Consider the following 18,326-nt stretch of genomic DNA (forward strand, 5'->3'; position numbering starts at 1 on the left):
AAGAGGGTTATTTGAAATCAAGTTTAAGTACAATCAGACTTGTACGCAGAAGCCTTGATTCTCTCACACCTACACAGTAACTGAGATATTGCTGTTATTTATGTGACACTACAGCATCCACTGAGATTGATTCCACCACCATTACAGTACTATATTAAAAATTTACAACAGGACAATAACAATTCAGCTGATAAAGCCAAAACAAAGCAGTTGTTTCTTTTCCCTCGCAGAGATAAATCTGCAAATTAATCACTCTTGATTTATAAACTTGAAACTCTAGCTACACATATAATATACGAAACTAAAGAAATACCAACATAAATATACATTATACATGTACACAGACAGCTCAGTAATAAGGCTTACACAATAGTCACGAACAAACTGTGCATTTCTCCCAGCACTGTGATTCCTTATATTTACATTTAAAATTCATTTCTTGACATGCAATAAAATGTTTTATGTTTATTCACTGCTCAACAATCATGGATAGTGCATCAATTTATAACTGCCTCAGTGGGGAAACAGGTCAGTGTTACAACACTTGGTAGCATTTAATGCAAAACTGCCTTCAAGGTAAATGGATTACTTTGAGCAATATTTTTCTATAGGGATTTAGACAGATTAGCATCAGCAATAACATTTTCCTGACAGTAAACAAGAGGTAGCCAATTCCCCATAAATTTGAAGATTTTACTCCTGTTCACACTAGAAGAGCCAGATGAGAATATATCATGAAAATTCAGTGCTCTCATTTCTATTTTTATGGCATTTTGCACGAAATAAAGAAATATTTTGATAAATCTGCTCTCACACTATCAGAATACCATCACTCCTGAATTCTTATTGCAGTTATTTGTTTGAATACGTTTGGCTTAAACAAGCCAGTCTAAAAGCCTACTCAGTTGTTCAATACCATCTAAGTACTTCTTCAGGCTAAAACACTGAATGTTTTCAAGGAGGTGGTGGATATTGTTCTTAGATCTAAAGGGACCAAATGTTTGGGGAGAAAGCAGGGCAAGGTACAGGATTGAATGCTCAGCCATGATTGAATTGCAGAACAGGTTTGAAAGGCCAAAAATCTGCTCTTGCTCCTATTTTCTATGTTTCTTGGCATCTGTCCTAAATTTGCAATTCACAACTTGAATCAATACATCTTTTTCCTTCTGCCCAGCCATAGTTAAGTGAATTACTTCAGTTATTTCTTCTCTGTCCCAGAATCTTACTTTAATTCTATAATGTTGCCTCCAAGGCACAACCTTCTAAGAGAGTTGAACTTATTTAGTTTCTCATTGATCTTCCTGCCATTCTTTCCTTGGATACCAGTGAGGAGAAGTATTGATTTTTTAAAAATTCATTCACAGAATGAGGACAGTCACTGGCTAGGTCAGCATTTATTGCCTATCTCTAATTGCCCAGAGGGCAGCTAAGTGTCAACTACACTGCTGTGGATCATTGAGTCACAGAATCATACAGCACGGAAACAGATCCTTCGGTCCAACTAATCCACGCCAACCATGTTCCCAAACCAAACTAGTCTCACCTGTCTGCATTTGGCCTATATCCCTCCAAACCTTTCCTATTCATGTACTTATCAGACCAGGTTAAAGATGGCAGTTTCTGTTGCTAAAGGACATTAGTGAACCTAAAGGAAATTAGTGATCAGTGGCTAACTCATGTCAGCTCACCTGGGATAACAGTGGCAGGGGACAAAAATGAGAGGTGATCCTGCTTCAGCAACAGGCAACACCCTGGGGTGGCATTATCGCTGGCAGCAGTCAGTACAGAGGCTGGCACCCAACTGAGGATAGCAAACCACCTCCTAGAGCTGCTGGCCCAATCGGAGTGTCTTTAGACTCCGTAGCCTTGACAGTACTGATGCCAAGCAGGACCTGTTGTGAAGGGTTAGTAAGGATTGTGATGATGCTGTTGCTTTAAGAGGTGTGTTTTGTCTTGGTTTCCTTAGAGAGAGATTGGGGATAGGTTCTGAGCAGTCTATGCAAAGATAAACAAATTGTGAGGCCTAGGTTTATTTTTAGAAAGTTGGAACAGTAGAAGCAGCCTGGTTGGGTGTGGCCAGCTCTCACATACCAGGATTTCTAGTATTTTTTAGGTTTTGCTTTCAACAGTTGCTGTTAGAGTCTCATTGAAACTGCAGCAAAGGTCTCCTAGCTGCTACTCTGAGGTTTTGCTTTTTATTTTATTTTCCCCTCTCTCTGCTACTGGATTGAATGCGTGGAAAATCTGATTTCTGAATTTGCCTTTTTGCCAAGGGGTGTGTTCTGGGACATAACTACATTGGAACAGTTAATTAGCAATAGTTACTGCATCTATTATTCTATTAAGTTTTCAAATAGAGTTATGTTATTCTAAGTTCTTCTTTCTTATGTTGTATTTTAACTATAGGGTTTGAATAAATTGTGTTTTGCTTAACATAAAGTAGTTGAACGATTGAATTGCATCTGGAACACAGCACCTCATATTTATCATTGAAATAAGAAAAAGATAGGGTCTAGGCTATCTCCTTAATATATTTTGAGGGGATCTGGTCTGGTCCATAATGGGGTCCAACAATAGTGAGGTACCTTCTGGGGCAAAGCCAGGGCAAAGGCTCAGTTGGCCAACTCCCCAGGCAGCAAGAAGACTTCCCAACATTGACACAATACCCACTGGGAAGGAAACAGCCCTTAACAGCACCCAGACAGTGGCCTCAGATGTCCACCCAGATTAAGGCCATGCCAACAAGATTCCCACTGCTGGCAACTAGGAGGCTGGGATGATTCAGCCCCAGACACTCCCCTTAAAGACCGATTAAGCAGCAAACAAGTGTCCAAAGATTGGCTAGATGGTTCACAGCATGAATGAAGGTGTTAGGTTACAGGGGGATACATACAGATTGGTCAATGGGCAGACTAATGGCAGATGGAATTTAACCCTGATGATAGTGAAGTGGAACACATTAGAAGAAGTAACAAGGCAAGGGAGTACTCCATGAATGGCAAGACACCAGGAAGCTTAAAGGAACAGTGGGATCTTGGGGTGTTTATCTGTTGATCCCTAAAAGCAGAAGGACAGGTTAACAGAGTAACTAAGAAGGCATACAGAATGTCATAAAGTCATAGAGTCATCCAGCATGGAAACAGAACCTTTGGTCCATCCAGTCCATGCTGAAGATAATCCCAAAGTAAACTAGTCCCACCTGCCTGCTCCTGGCCCATACACCTTCAAACTTTTCTTATTCATGTATCCATCGAAATGTGTTTTAAACATTGTAATTTTACCCACATCCACCACTTCCTCAGGAAGTTCATTCCACATGTGAACCACCCTCTGTGTAAAAAAAAATGCCTCTTATGTCTTTGTAAATCTCTCTCCTCTCGTCTTAAAAATGTGACCCCTAATCCTGAAATTCCCCACCCTAGGGAAAAGGCAACTACTATCAACTCTAACTATACCTCTCATTATTTTATAAACTTCTATCAGGTCAGCTCTCAACCTCCTATGCTCCAGTGAGAAAAGTCACAGCCTATCTAGCTTTTCTTTATAACTCAAACCTTCCATACCCAGCAACATCTGGTACATCTCTTCTGAACCCTCTCTAGTTTGATAATATCCTTCCTGTAACTGGACAACCAGAACTGGACACAGTATTCCAGAAGAGGCCTCATCATTGTCCTGTACAACCTGAACATAATATCCCAACTCCAATACTCAAAGGGCTGAGCAACGAAGGTGAGCGTGCCAAACACCTTTTTAACCATCCTGTCTGTATGTGACGCAAACTTTAAAGAATTATTTACCTGCACCTAGGTCCCTCTGTTTTACGTCTCTACCAAAGGCCCTAGCATTAATTGTATAAGCCGTACCCTTGTTTGTTGTCCCAAAATGCAATACCTTGTATTTATCCAGATTGAACTCCACCTGTCATTTTTCAGCCCATTGTCCCATTTGATCAAAATCTGTTTGTAATCTTAGGAAACCTTCTTCACTGTTTAGAATGCCACCAATTTTGTTTGCCTTTATCAGTCAAGGCATACATTATAACAGCAGGGAGGGCATGGTGGAGCTGTTTGAAACTTTGGTTAGGCCACAGCTGGTCACTACACAATATAAAGGAAGTGAGGAACGGAGTGACTGCATTAGAGGGGGTACAGAGGCGATTCACGAGGATGTTGTGGAATGGAGCATTTTGTCTATAAGGAGAGGCAAAATCAGCTTGAGTTGTTTCCTTTGAAGCAGAGAAGCTTGAGGGGGAGATCTGAGTGAGGGACATGGACAGGGTGGATAGAAAGCAGCTGATCCCCTTATTTGAAGGTCAATAACAAGGGGCATAATTTTGCAGTGAAGACAGGAGATGTGGGGAAATCTTTGGGAAAATGGTTTTACCAAGCAAGTGCTGGTGTCTGGGGTACACAGCCTGGGAGGATAGTTGAAGCAGGAAGCCTCACGAACTTTAAAAAATATTTGGACGATCACTTGAAGTGTTGTAACATTCAACAGTCAGACTCATACAGCGTGGAAAATAGAGTCTTCAGCCCAACTCGTCCATGCTGACCAGGTTTCCTAAATTGAACGAGTCCCATTTGCCTGCGCTTGGCCCATTTCCCTCTCACCCTTTCCTATTCATGTACTATGTCCAACTGTTTTTAACAACAGGCACACTGTGGGAAAGTGAGACTGGTGTAGATAGTAACATATGTTTGGCTGTACAGGCTTGAAGGGTCAAAGGACCTCTTCTCTACTATATGATTCTATGAATGGATCCTAAAGACATGAATTCAGATAATTTGATAAGAGAACCCAACAATGTCCTTATTGCTGCTTCAAAGTGTTTCGATATTCTAAGCAACAAATTTTAAGAAGCACCAGTAAGCTTCTTTCAACTTCCCACTTGATTCAGCAAGTGCTCGCGCTTCATGTTACATCTCGCATGTTTGTCTAAAGTTCATTTGCAAACTGTGAATTCTAATGAGCTACTTTTTGTCTGGTTCATCTTCTCAATCTATAACTTGTTTACATGCAGGAATTTAATATGTGAGCATATCTACCAAATCTGAGGGTTATTTTTGGAGCAGAAACTGAAGGGATCTCTGTTCCCATTATGGGAAATAATTTGTTCATGAGATGTGGTCTCCATTGGCTGGGCCAGCAGAGAGCAATTAAGAGTCAACTACATTGTTGTGGGTTTGGAATCACGTGGAGCACAGACAATATAAGGACCCCTAAAGGACATCAGTGATGTTCACCCCTAATTCAACATGCAGTTCTTCTCTGCTTCCTTTCCTCTCGGGAGGTAATAAACACCCAGCACTCCTTCCCCAACAACACACAGGTTTATTATAGATATGTCATATAGAAATGCATACTGTCAAGAGATATGGAGCATGGGTTCATAACTGGGTTTGAGGTACACATCATCTATTATCTAATCAAGTGGCAGAACAGGCTCAATGAGAACGAATGGCCTCCTCCTGTTCTGACCCTCTTCTTTTACCAATGTTGTTCCCCATGTACTATTTCGTCAAATGCCTTTTGAACTCCAGGTCCAATATAGTATATGACTTTTCTCTCTGCTGCTCCAACTCCATTTCTCCCACTGCTGAGGTTAGCCAGTCTGCAGTTGGTAGTTTGGAGTCTTTGTCACTCTTTCACAACTTGAGAGGACACATTTGATCAGTGCCAATCCATTGAATCCTTTTCTGAACTTCACAAACTCACTGAAAAAAACACATACCCTCTCACCAATCCACTCTCTTGCTTCTTAAAATACCCTGACCTAAAGTTCATTTACACAGAATTTGCAGCATGGAAACAGGTCATTCAACCCAACAGCTCTTGGGTAATGTAGGTGCCTTCCAATCTCCTCCCAATCAACTTCATCTCATTCCAGCAGTATATCCTTGTATGTAGTCCTTTCTCCTTCACATAGGAGCAGACATGATGGGCCAACTGGCCTCTTTCTGCACCATAATAATTCTGAAGGACTGTGACATATTTATCTAGCTTCCTCTGATCTGCCTTGACTGTCCAAGGGAATACATTTTTTTTCACTCCCTTCAGCCCATCTCTGCCTCACTAATATCAAAATCCTGGGAAAATTAATAACATACTTTGGATGCTGGATAGTACATTGTAACCATTCTCCCAGACTAGAAATCAATTTTTCAAATACTTGTTATCTAACATCTTGTTTAACTACATGTTATTTTCCAAAGGCTTTAACTTCCTTCCTGGCGATCTTTCGATATGTAGAAATGGAAAGATATTTCTTTGTTGGCCTTGCGTTTTGCATCTGCTGCAGTGTCCTTTTCTAATTCTGTTTCAATGTTTTGTTTTTGAACTGTTTCCATCTCGCATGACACACTAACCAATCACTATCCTCTCCGTTTTACTGACAAGTTCATTTTTTTTGGTTCCCCTCACCCTGATTCCCTCTTAAACTTCCTGTTGATCCAATTAGGATCATTTTTACTTATCAAATTAGACTAAATTTCGTAGCACAATGACCACTATCGTCTATCAGTTCAGCTACTTTTACTCCTGAAATAAGGTCACTCACGAGAACAGAGAGGCTCTCTAAATGTAACGAGCTGGGAACTGTGCCCACACACATAATCAGAGTTTGTCACAACTGTTCACTCTTTCTGTCGGGACAGCTGTTCAACTCCACATTGTCAGCTTTCATTTTGTGATATCTTTTTTTAATAACAGCATAAAGGGAAGAGTTATTTTGCTTATTTTAAGTTGCAAGTCTATGCTTCTCTTAACCCTTTCTGAACAGATCGACTGAATCAAATGAAAAGTTCCCCAAGGAGTAAATTCAACTACCTTAAATCCATAAATGTCATCAAAATATACCTCCCCATGTTTGCTTTTAGTATCTTTCCCCATATTGTCCTGAGTTAACTATCGCTTCAGTTTCACAGCATCATTATTTTCAGTTGCCAACTGTTCTATTGCTTAATTTCATGTTTGTCAAACAAATTTTAGGTTATATCCCTCAATGTCTTCATGCGGATTTCTGGTCATGGAGTCATAGAGTCATACAGCATGGAAACAGACCTTTCCATCCAAATAGTCCATGCTGACCCTGTTCCCAAACTAAACCAGTTCCACTTGCCTGCGTTTGGCCTATATCCCTCCAAACCTTTCCTATTCACGTACTTATCCAAAAGTCCTTCAAACATTGTAACTGTATTTGCATCCAGCACTTCCTCTGGAATTCCTTTCCAAACATTAACCATTCTTTGTGTAAAAAAGTTGCCCGTCATTTCTTTTTTAAATCTTTCTCCTCTCACCTTAACCTACAACCCCTCGTTTTGAATTCCCCAACCCAAGGGAAAAGACTTACTATTCATCTTATCTACGCCCCTCATGATTTTATAAACCTCTATAAGGTCACCCTTCAACCTCCCACACTTCAATGAAAAAAGTCCTAGCCTTTCCAGCCTATCTTTATAGCTCAAACCTGTCAATCCCTGCAGCATCCTGGTAAATCTTTTCTAAACTTTCTCCAATTTCATAAAATCCTTCCAATAGCAGGGCAGCCAGAACTGTAAACAGTACTCCAGAAGAGGCCTCACCAATGTCCTGTATAACCTCAACATGACATCACAACTTCTACATTCAAAGGACTGAGCAATGAAGGTAAGCATGCTAAATGCCTTTTTAACCATCCTGTCCACCTGTGACGGAAATTTCAAAGAATTATGTACCTAAACCCTTTGGTCCCTCTGTTCTACACCATTACCCAGGACCCTACCATTAATGGTATAACTCCTGCCCTTGTTTGTTTTACTAAAATGCAATACCTCACACTTATCCAAACTAAACTCCATCTGCCACTCCTCAGCCCATTGATCCAACTGATTAAGATCTCTTTGTAATCTAGATAACCTTCTTCACTGTCCACTATGCCACCAATTTGGGTGTCATCCACAAACTTACTAACCATGTGTCGTGAATTCTAATCCAAATCATTCAGATAAATGACAAATGAAAATGGACCAAGTACCAATACCAGTGAAACACCACTGGTCACAGGCCTCCAGTCTAAAAAACAACCCTCCACCACTGCCCTCTGTCTCCTACCGTCAAACCAATTTTGTATCCAATTGGCAAACTCTCCCTGAATCCCATGTGATCTAACTTAACTAATTAGTCTGTCATATAGAACCTTGTCAAAGGCTTGACTAAAGTCCATGTACACAATGTCTACCGTACTGCCCTCAGCAATCTTTTTGGTTCCTTCCTCAAAAGACTCAATAAAGTTTGTGAGACATGATTTCCCTCGCACAGATATTCATGCCCATCATCATCTGTAAATGTAATGTCAAATGTAAAACAGGAGATGCAACCGAACTAGTTGCATATCTGTAAGGTAGTAAGTTATGCTGGAAGTGGCCAAAATTCATTTCAGAAAATATCCGACCTTAAAAGCAATCTTGTTCTGGTCTGTGGTGTGAAGACAACTTGCAATCCACTGTTGCTGAGGAATGCACCAGAAAATAAAACACAACACAGAAACAAAAACAGAGCGCAGAAAGCGAATGCACCTCTTAGCTTCTTGCCCCAAACTCATCGCATTTCCAATTTGGATGCTTTAAGCAGCGATTAATAGCTTTATTACTTGTTCCTCCTTTACAAACATTAACAGAGCGGTGTTATAATGAAAGACTCATGTTTAATTTGTAAGCCAAGTGTGAACCACTGCAAAATGTCAAGTTGGTGTCAGTTTCCTTACTTACGTCGACATTCTTTGCAGCATTTGCCTACTCTGTACACTGGCCGAAAATCTGGTGGGCAGTTTAAAGGGGGACACGTGACGTGTCTGCATTCAATGGTTCCATTCTAAATGAGAGAGAAAAGACAATGATCAGGAATCAGCTTTTGCTTCTTAAGGGTTCATGCCAGTTTATCTAATGATCAACTGAATATAACAGATCCAACAGACTCAAAGTTTTTACAATTTTTTTTCCCCTGGAGTGACTGATCAATGATGGAGAAGTATTGTAAACTCTGCAATTAACCCCTTGAAAGTTAAGCTTGGGTCCCTATTCCTGATCTATCCAACAATGCAGGCTGTCAAACCATAGCAGGATATTGTGGATAAATAGATTCAAAGTGATGTTAATATTTCTTTCCTTTGGCCACTCCCATTCCCCCAAAATGGTCAGGTGGTTTGCTGAACTCTCCCCAGTCAGATACAGACGTTAATGACGGTCACTGAAGAAAGGCACACATTTAAATGATTCCAGTCAGACATCTGCACCTTTGCAAAAAGGTTGAAAAAGAAGGGGAGAAATACGGCAGAAAATTTGCAAAGGGAAAACAAAATGGATATGGTCAGCTATCCCACCTCTGGAAACCATATCAGGTCTGATGCTGTTCAAGCACTAACTCCATAATCACATTCAAGGCATTTTGGGCAAAACATGTGGCTTGGTTAAATAAGTTTGCAAAAGCTATTGAAATGTTTACAATTTCTATAAAAATTTATAGCTTACACAGATTTTGTATATAGTTGCTTAGGGCATGATGTTTGCTCTCTAGTATTCAATGCTTGCAGTTAGTGACACTGAGTTACATATAAGAACAGACTTAAATATTACTTACATGTAGAACCTTTGATTGTGTGCTTTACGTGCAGCAAATGGATATCAACATTTTTTCTCCAGTATTTTTTTTCTCATTCAGTTTCTGTAGTTTTGGCAGAGTTGCATATTTTATACATTTTCACGACACTCTGATTGGATTGGGCACAACACACCACAGATTCCAAACAAACAAACTGGTAGCTTCAGATGCCAGGAGGCAAGGAGAAAGATCAAGAACTTCCCTCGGCATGAGATTAGATACCAGTTTTCTTGACATATATCATGTTGATATGAAACGAGAGGGGGATGTCAAAGGAAAAATACTGGTGAAGGGGGAAAGATGGGTTTCTGTGCTGCATTCACTGCAAACTTCTGCACTGTCCCAGTGACGGTCACATTCCACATCTGGATCATGGGATCTCCACCACCAAACAGCAGGCTGTTGGTTAAATGTCAGATTGACCTGTGGAAGTGCAGGGTTGTGGAGGACTTGAGTAGAGTATGGGGCTTGAGTACAGTATCATTTCATCACCAGAGGAGATCAGTGCAGTGCTGTGCCTAATGAAAGCGCTGCCAGAAGGCAAGGGATCCAGAGAAAAGAAATTAAACAGCATCAGCATATGAAAAGAATTGGAACCAGGGTAAAGCACAGTGCTCAATCTATACACACCGAGCACACAGCAGCAACTTAACCACTACTAATCATTTATTCAGCTTTAATGTTTCAGGATCAGGGAATCACATTCCTGCTATTCTGATGGATCTATACACTGGAAATGAATGCTCAATCAATTAGTCTCGTGGTCCATGTCCCAATGGCAGAATCTGAACCAACATTTTATTAACCGTACATAAGGAATATAAACAACATCTACTTTCTTTCCAAAGGTGATAGCAAAAATAGAAACTGCAGGGACCTTTGTCATTAGAGGACTGAGTGAAGTTATCGCTGATAACAGCTCATTACTGCCTTCTCAAGGGCACTTAGAGATGGGCAATAAGGGCTGACCCAGCCAGCAATACCCACATTGTCTGAATGAATAAAGAAACTTCTATTTATTTATACATCTGATCCAAATCTATTACCGTCTGCTAGTTCTCTGCACATCAGTAACCACCGTCAGTGATGCCAGTGGACTGGTGCAGCATGGGCCTGACTATCCGGTGTCAATTTCTCAGATTGACACTTGTTACTCAACACAGAACTGAACTGTGATGGAGCAGCTTCAGAGTAGGTAATACGATGGCCAATAGGCCAGTATTTCCTAACCACATTATTGACTTAGCTTCTACAGGAGAATAGAGCACTTTTATTTCTATTACAAAACCTGCCATTGCATGTTTCATCATTGGATATTGTTCAGACAGGAGTGAGACTCAGACTGATTCATTTCTGGCTCCTCATTTTCCTTTCCTCATTCTTTCATGAATGTGGGCATCATTGGCAAACATGGTATTTGTTACCCATCCTTAACTGCCCTTGAACTGAGTGACTTGTCAGGCCATTTCAGAGGACACTTAATAGTCAACCACATTGCTGTGGGTCTGGAGTCACATGTAGGCCAGACCAGGTAAGGATGGCAATTTCCTTTTGCGAAGGGCATGAGTGAACCAGATGGGTTTTTACAACAATCGAGGATAATTGTCATGGTCATCATTACTGAGGTTATATTCCAGATAAGAGCAGGGGGTGGGAGTAGTGTAATTGTAAGGTCACTGGTCTAATAATCCTGAATCCCAGACAAATTTTCTGAGGGCATGAGTTCAAATCCCACCCTGGAGATTTTTCAATCTAATATAAAGCTGTCCAAATGGTAACCATGTACTATAGCAGCCAGCAGCTGTTTCAACCCCCTGCCCATTTCTGGGAGTGTAGTGAATCCTCCGTTAAAATAACCTATCATTTCTACTGCTATCGAGGGAATCCAGGGTCATTAGGGGCAAAAATGTGGAGTTGAGGGTCATCAGATCAGCAATGATCTCACTGAATGACACAGCAGACTCGATGGGCTGAATGGTCTACTTCTGCTCCAATGTCTTATGGAGACAGGAAGTTAGCTCCCTGGAGCATGTGCCTCTGGAAAACTGCACTGTGGTAAATGTGCCTCCCTTCCCCAAAGCTGCATTCTGTTAAGATCCCTTTCGCCCCCTGTGAGGAGAATTGAAGAGGAAAAGCAATGAAGACCGCACGCACTTTCAGCCATGCTGAGCTGCAGACACACCTTGCAGGTGCAGTTTTTGCACTTTTCAACCCATGATTCCATGCTGCGGTACACCTCCCTGTTCACCTGACATGTCTTCTCACAGTAACAGCTCTCCAGCTCACTCAGCCTGGCTTCCGCGTAGTTTAACTGTAATGAGAGAGGTTAGCAGTGAGGTCAAATATACACTCCATAGAGTCCACAGCTCAGAATCAGCCATTGAGGTGTTCTGAAGAAGAGTCATATCAGACTCAAAAACATTGACTCTGTTTCCCTTTCCGCTATTAACTCGGGCGAGTTTAGAAGTATGAGAGGTGTTCTAATTGAGATACGTAAGATTCCAAGATGGATTGATGAAGTAGACATAGAGTGGATGTTACTCCCTGTGGGGCAATCTAGAATGAGATAAATGGATGGCAGCTCTAAAACAGAGATGAGGAGGAGCTACTTCTCTCAAAGGGTCATGAATCTGTAGAATTCACTCCCCCAGAGTGTGATGGATGCTGGGACATTGAGTAAATTCGAGGAGCAAACAGACATATTTCTAATTAGCATTACGTTAAAGGCTTATGGGGCGTGGGAAGGAAAATGGAGTTGAGGCTGAGATGAGACCATTCATAATTGTATCAGATAACAGAGCATGCTTGAGGGGCTGAATGGCCTACTCCTGCTCCTAGTTCTTCACAGATGCTGCCATACCTGCTGAGATTCCTTTCTGTTTTTATTTGATTTCCAGCATCTGCATTATTTCAATTTGAATTGAGCCCTGCTTGTTCCTGGCACACCCAAACAACCCTCTCCTTTCTTCCTCGTGTGATGTACGAATGTCCTCAACAACCAATGAGGCCCACACTGATAACAGAAAAGGAAGGAGACTCTAAAATATTTTCAATTACTGAGATTACAGGTGGTCAACAATGGAGCTCCCCAACCTTTGCCCATAAATACCACTGGGTTACAAAAATCTATTAACTTCAGATGCAAAGATTTACCAGTCATCTAGCATCAGTTTTCATCGCGGGAGCGGCTTCAAACAGCAATCTCTCTGACAGCAGAGGCGTTTTGAGGGCTGGGATCTTCCTGTGTCAGTTGGGGGAATTGGGATTTTGATAACTGATCAGAGATGTGACAGGAATTTGTTGTTAGTCCCTTGGCAGAGGAGAGGCCCAATGAAACAGAGTGCCCATTAGCCCCCACGCCACCACCACTGAGATCACTTGAGATCCTAATGGGGTCCCATGGGTGGGGATCAAAAGCAAGAGCAGGAGACCAGCTTGCAATGATCACCCAATTCCCGATGCTGGATCCTCAACCGGGCACAGAGTACCTGACTATGAAGGAGCATCCTGGAGATGGCGGGATAGCCTGGCAGGTCTTGCTGAGCAGACATCACAGGGCATGGCAATGAGTTATAGGATGGATATTATTAAGCTGGAGACGGTTCACAAAAGATTTATCAGGATGTTGCCAGGTATGGAAGATTTGAATTATAAAGAAAGGCTGGAACTTTTTTTTACTGGATTGTAGGAGGTTGATAGATGACCTTGTAGAAGTTTATAAAATAATGAGGATTATACATAGAGTTAAAGGTAACTGTCTTTTCCCTAGGATGGAGGATTTAAAGATGGTGGGGGGGCACATGTCCAAGGTGAGAGGAGAGAGATTTCAAAAAGTTATGAGGGGCAATATTTTTACACAGAGGATGGTTCGTGTGTGGAATGAACTTCCTGAGGAAATGGTGGATGCGGGTACAGTTACAACATGTAAAAACCATTTAGATAAGTACATGAATAGGAAAGGTTTGAAGGGGATATGAGCCAGGAGCAGATAGTGGGACTAGTTTAGATTGGGATAATGTTTGGCATGGACTGGTTGGACCGAAGGGTCTGTTTCCATGCTGTATGACGCTATGACTGCATGGCCCCTGTTGTTCCCACAAGACACTAATAAATGATTGCAAACACAATGACAATGGATGACAATGCGCTCATCAAGGAGCTTAATTACCAATCCGACAGTGGGAGCACAGCCCCTTGCTCCCTCAGGGGGCAGGAGTGGTCTGCAACACCTTAAGATTGACATGGGGCCTCTCCCAGGGTGAAGTGGAATCAATCGTCAGAAATAGAATCCAGTCCCTGAGTTCCTTCCTGAAGGATCTGAATCTAATTTTTTAGATAATGTCCCTAAGTACTAGACTCCCCAGCCAGTGGAAATAAATTCTAGTTAGCCTATCTATTATAGACTCTCTACAGCTTGTAAGCAGGCCATTCGGCCCAACGAGTCCACACTGACTCTCCAAAAGATCATCCCACGCAGATTCACACCCCTACCCTATCCCTGTAACTCTGTATTTCCCATGGCTAATACACCCAGCCTACATATCCCTAGACACTACAGGCAATTTAGCATGGCCAATCCACCTAACCTGCACAAAGTTGAACTGTGGGAGGAAACTGGAGCACCTGGAAGAAACCCACACAGACACAGGGAGAATGTGTAATCCAGACAGACAGTCGCCTGAGGCTGGAATTGAACCTGGGCCCTTGGTGCTGTGAGGCAGCAGAGTTAATCACTGAGCCACAATGCTGCCCCTTTCATAACTTAAAAACTTCAATCAGATTGTGTCTTAAGATTCTAAATTCCACAGCATGCTCTGTCAGTGTGTTCAATTTCACTTGCAATGTAATCCTAACAAGTCCAGGTATGAATCTAGTACCTCCCGCACTGCACTTCTTCCAGATACAAGTCACAGCCCAATTGAACTAGAGCTCAGTAATTAAACAGGATGACTCACTTAGACTCATTTAGCCTGCAAAGACTGACAGATGAGGGCTTCACATGCATGTCCTCCTTCCATTATTGTTACATGGAATGGTATTGAAATAATTTGGGAGGAATCAAACAGAAATTAGTGCCAACAGGCAGCCAAATTGGAGAGGTGGGTGGGGGGAAATGGCATTTGGTGGAGGGAGGTGGATGGTGATGAAAATGAGAAGCACATCCAGGAAATCCTCAATAACTGTGTTTTTCACCACAGCATTACGACTAAGATGGGAGGGATGCACAATCATCTATCCCTTTGCTCCATGTGTTGCAACATTAAATTAAAAGTTTACCCAAGTCCCAACATAGGCAATTATATGTCTTCTCTAAATTAGATTTAAAAGATCAAACAGGTTTCTTCAACAAACAAAACGTTTGTAATAAACAATAACTACTCAATTAAGATGTAGAATTACGTAGTGCACACAATTTGTTACATGGAAATATAAATGTTTTCCTCTGAAGTTAATTTAAAACAACAGGATTCACTCTGCAGAGATTCATTGAATAGACATTTCTTAGCCAAGCGTAGGTATTCTTAAAGACAAGATAAGATATGGAGGCATCAAATGCTTTGGAGGCTGTTAATGTAGTGTGACTACACATGCAGTCAAATCACTGATTGCATTGTTGTCTCTGGTATCTTTGTGGACACAGCTTGCTCAGCAAACACAATATCAACAAGTTCTTTCAATCACTCTTCCAGAGGTTCAATCAGGTCTTACATTTGTAATGCCTGTTTTTTTAAAATATTATTTTTGATTATGTAAGGAATTGCTGCACTTCTAAAACATTTGACATTGAAACTCATTATAAGTTGTGTTTACACTGCTGCTTTGTTCAAATAGTGGGGGAGGATCTTTGCAGAAAGGCTGCCATAGGAGGTACATCTAAAGTGAGATTTGCCCTCCATCTTAAGGTAGTGGGGATGTTTGCTGATGATTGCATAAATGTTCAGCACCGTTTGCAATGAAATAACTCCACAGAGGCTGCTATCCTGTCACTAAGTCACCCTTTATTTACACGTGGAAAGTCCTTCTCACTGGTCCAACTCCACCAGAGCCAGCTCTCAGAGTTTCAGAATGTCTGGCACTCCACTTTTTATCTGTCAGCCACAGCTCCCTGATTGGACCAGGTTAACAGCCCCAGTCAGGGAATCCATATTCTGTGAGGTTCCCCTGGCTGACCTTGTTACATTTATTACAAGCTGCTGATTGATTTTTGGAGTTGTGACCAGTTGAGGATGACAAAGGCCACCAGCCTGACAGGGGAAAACATGTGTTGTAGGCATCACAACTGATCTACTTGGGCTACAAAGTTGATAAGACTGGGTTACATGCATTGAAAGATAAAGTGAGGGCTCTTTTGATTGTCCTCACTTTGCCGATCATATTTGGAATCAGGAAGTTCCACCAATACATTTATGGACATATATTCATTAAAATAACAGACCAAAAACCCTTACTAGATCTACTTACACAGGACAAGGCAGTGCTGCCATAGCTCCAAGCCAAACTCAGCAGTGGTATAATTATATAAGGTATAATTATATAATTTTTAGGAGTTGATGCAAAGTTGCCAGGATGGGTGCCACATTATGCATGAACTTTCTATAATAATTCACCAGCCCCAGGATAGACCTAAGCTCCAGTACAGACATGGGGGCTGGGACACCTTTTATCATTTTATCTTACAATGGGTGTTACCTGGTCTTGGCAACTCTGTAGCCCAAGTAGGTCACTTGGAGTGCCTGGCACATGCATTGTTCCCTTCTAAGGCATGCCTGGGAGAAATGCCTAAGGACCACGCCCAAATTCTTTAAGTGTTCCTTATTGGGCTTCCCTGTTATTAGCACATCATTTAGATAAATGGCGACCATGGATAGACCTTGCAAAATGTTCTCCATCGTGCGCTGAAGAATTGTACAGGCTGACAATACCACAAATGACAGTGTTGTATACTGGTACAAACCCTTTTGAGTACTACTTGTAGCATAGGTCTGGGAATCCTCATCTAACTGCAACTGCAAGTACGCATGGCTCATGTCCATCTTCTTGAAGGGCAGCCACCCCAAAACTCTACCCCCACCACCTTTGCATATAAATCCTCTCTGCAAGGGATTAGGTATTTATCAAGCTGCAACGAGTGGTTTCCCATTTGTTTAAAATCCCCACAAAGGCGAATCGTACGACTGTTGATGCCCATTCTGCAAACTGTACTGGGTTTGATAATTTCGTCGCTTTCTATCTTCCTGATTTCTGCCCCTACTTTTGCCCCTAAGGCAAATAGCACTGAGTGTGCCTTGCAGAATCTCGGAATTGCTTCCTGGTCAACACGCAAGGTGGCCTTGTCTCCTTTGATAGTCCCTAGACCTTCCTGAAAAACTTCTAGATATTTCATTAGGATTTCACTCAGGCAGTCATTTTCTAATTGAAAAATGTTGAGCCAATCCCAGTGAATCTCTCTCAACCAATTGCACCCCATCAGGCTTGGGCCGGAGCCTTTTACTATAATCAGTTATAACTGAACTAGCTGCTCCTCATAAGAGACAGGAACTGAATTTGACCCTTAATCTGTAAGGTTTCCCTGGTACAGGTTCTCAGCCCAGCAAAGGTCTAACACAAATTTAAGGATTGGAGTCCAGAGTGAATTTTGTTAAAGACCAGTTCTGTGATCACTGAAACGACCGCGCATTAGAACTAGGTGACCATTTAACCAAACATTTACTTTTATTAGTTCTGATTTGCATGTTGCGAAGCAAATTAACTGTTCCAAACCAGATATAGGTGAACTTTCCAGGATGTGTCCTGGATATCGACCAATGAGTTCTCTTACTCAATTCAGGTCTAGTGGGACACCTTTGCTGTCTCAAATCCAATACCAGCAGCAACCACAATGGCTTGCTAAAGAACATTTTAACTGTTTGGCCGAGGCTTGGCTTTGTTTTGACGTTTTGCTGTTGGCTGATGTAGAGTCCCTCTGTTCAGGACATGTCCTGGGTGAGGTTATGCAATTGCCTTCACTCAAGTGGTGTTCCCTGAAGCTCAGTTGGACTGATGAGGGTGGTCACTTCCATTGGAATACCCTGCAACTCAAATGCTCCACTTGCCACATTTTCCAATGATAAAGCCTGTTGTGGTGCCTGTTTGAAGTCCATTTGGGCTTCAGCTGGTAGGTGCTTTTGCATGGTTACGTCATTAATCGCGCATACCAACCAGTTTCTCAGCATCTCTTCAAAGGTTAAACCAAAGTCACCTTCCTCTGCCAGTCATCTTAACCTAGTCAAAAATCCTGACGCAGATTCCTGAGTTCTTGAATTGCTGAGTAAAAATGATACCGTCTCAGGCTTGGGGTCGTAATATTCCTTAACTAAATCCATCAACTCTTGAAAGGTTTCAGTATCCGGTGCCTCAGGGAAAGTTAGGATCCTAATTACCACAAAAGCTGCAGATCCACAGGCTGTCAGTTGAGTTACTCATTGCTTTTCATCTGATGCAATGGCATTTGCCCAGAAATAATATTGCATTCTTTCCACATACTGGGCTCAGTCTTCGACAGCAGGATCAAATGAGTCAGGCTTCCCACATAGCGGCATGATGTCAGAAATGCTTACCCCAACTCAAAGACAACTGTTGAGCAAGTTTCTTCAGGAACGTGCTTTACTCTCGTCACCACTGAAATAATTCCACAGAGGCTGGTATCCCAT

General features: G+C 41.7%; 1 protein-coding gene across 2 annotated transcripts in view; it reads right to left on the reverse strand.

Annotated features, from left to right (window-relative positions):
- The window catches only part of LOC109924430 (protein kinase C-binding protein NELL1-like), a 219,048-nt gene that overhangs the window by 14,554 nt on the left and 186,168 nt on the right, over positions 1–18,326 (reverse strand). For both annotated transcript variants that reach the window (XM_048607080.1, XM_048607078.1), the window contains exons 8-9: positions 11,819–11,947; positions 8,748–8,850 (exon numbers count right to left, since the gene is read on the reverse strand). In XM_048607080.1, the coding sequence (XP_048463037.1) occupies positions 8,748–8,850; positions 11,819–11,947 (232 nt within the window). The remainder of the gene's footprint in view (positions 1–8,747; positions 8,851–11,818; positions 11,948–18,326) is intronic.

Source organism: Rhincodon typus, chromosome 17 (genome assembly GCF_021869965.1).
Source record: "Rhincodon typus isolate 14 chromosome 17, sRhiTyp1.1, whole genome shotgun sequence".
In the NCBI taxonomy this organism is placed as follows: domain Eukaryota; kingdom Metazoa; phylum Chordata; class Chondrichthyes; order Orectolobiformes; family Rhincodontidae; genus Rhincodon; species Rhincodon typus.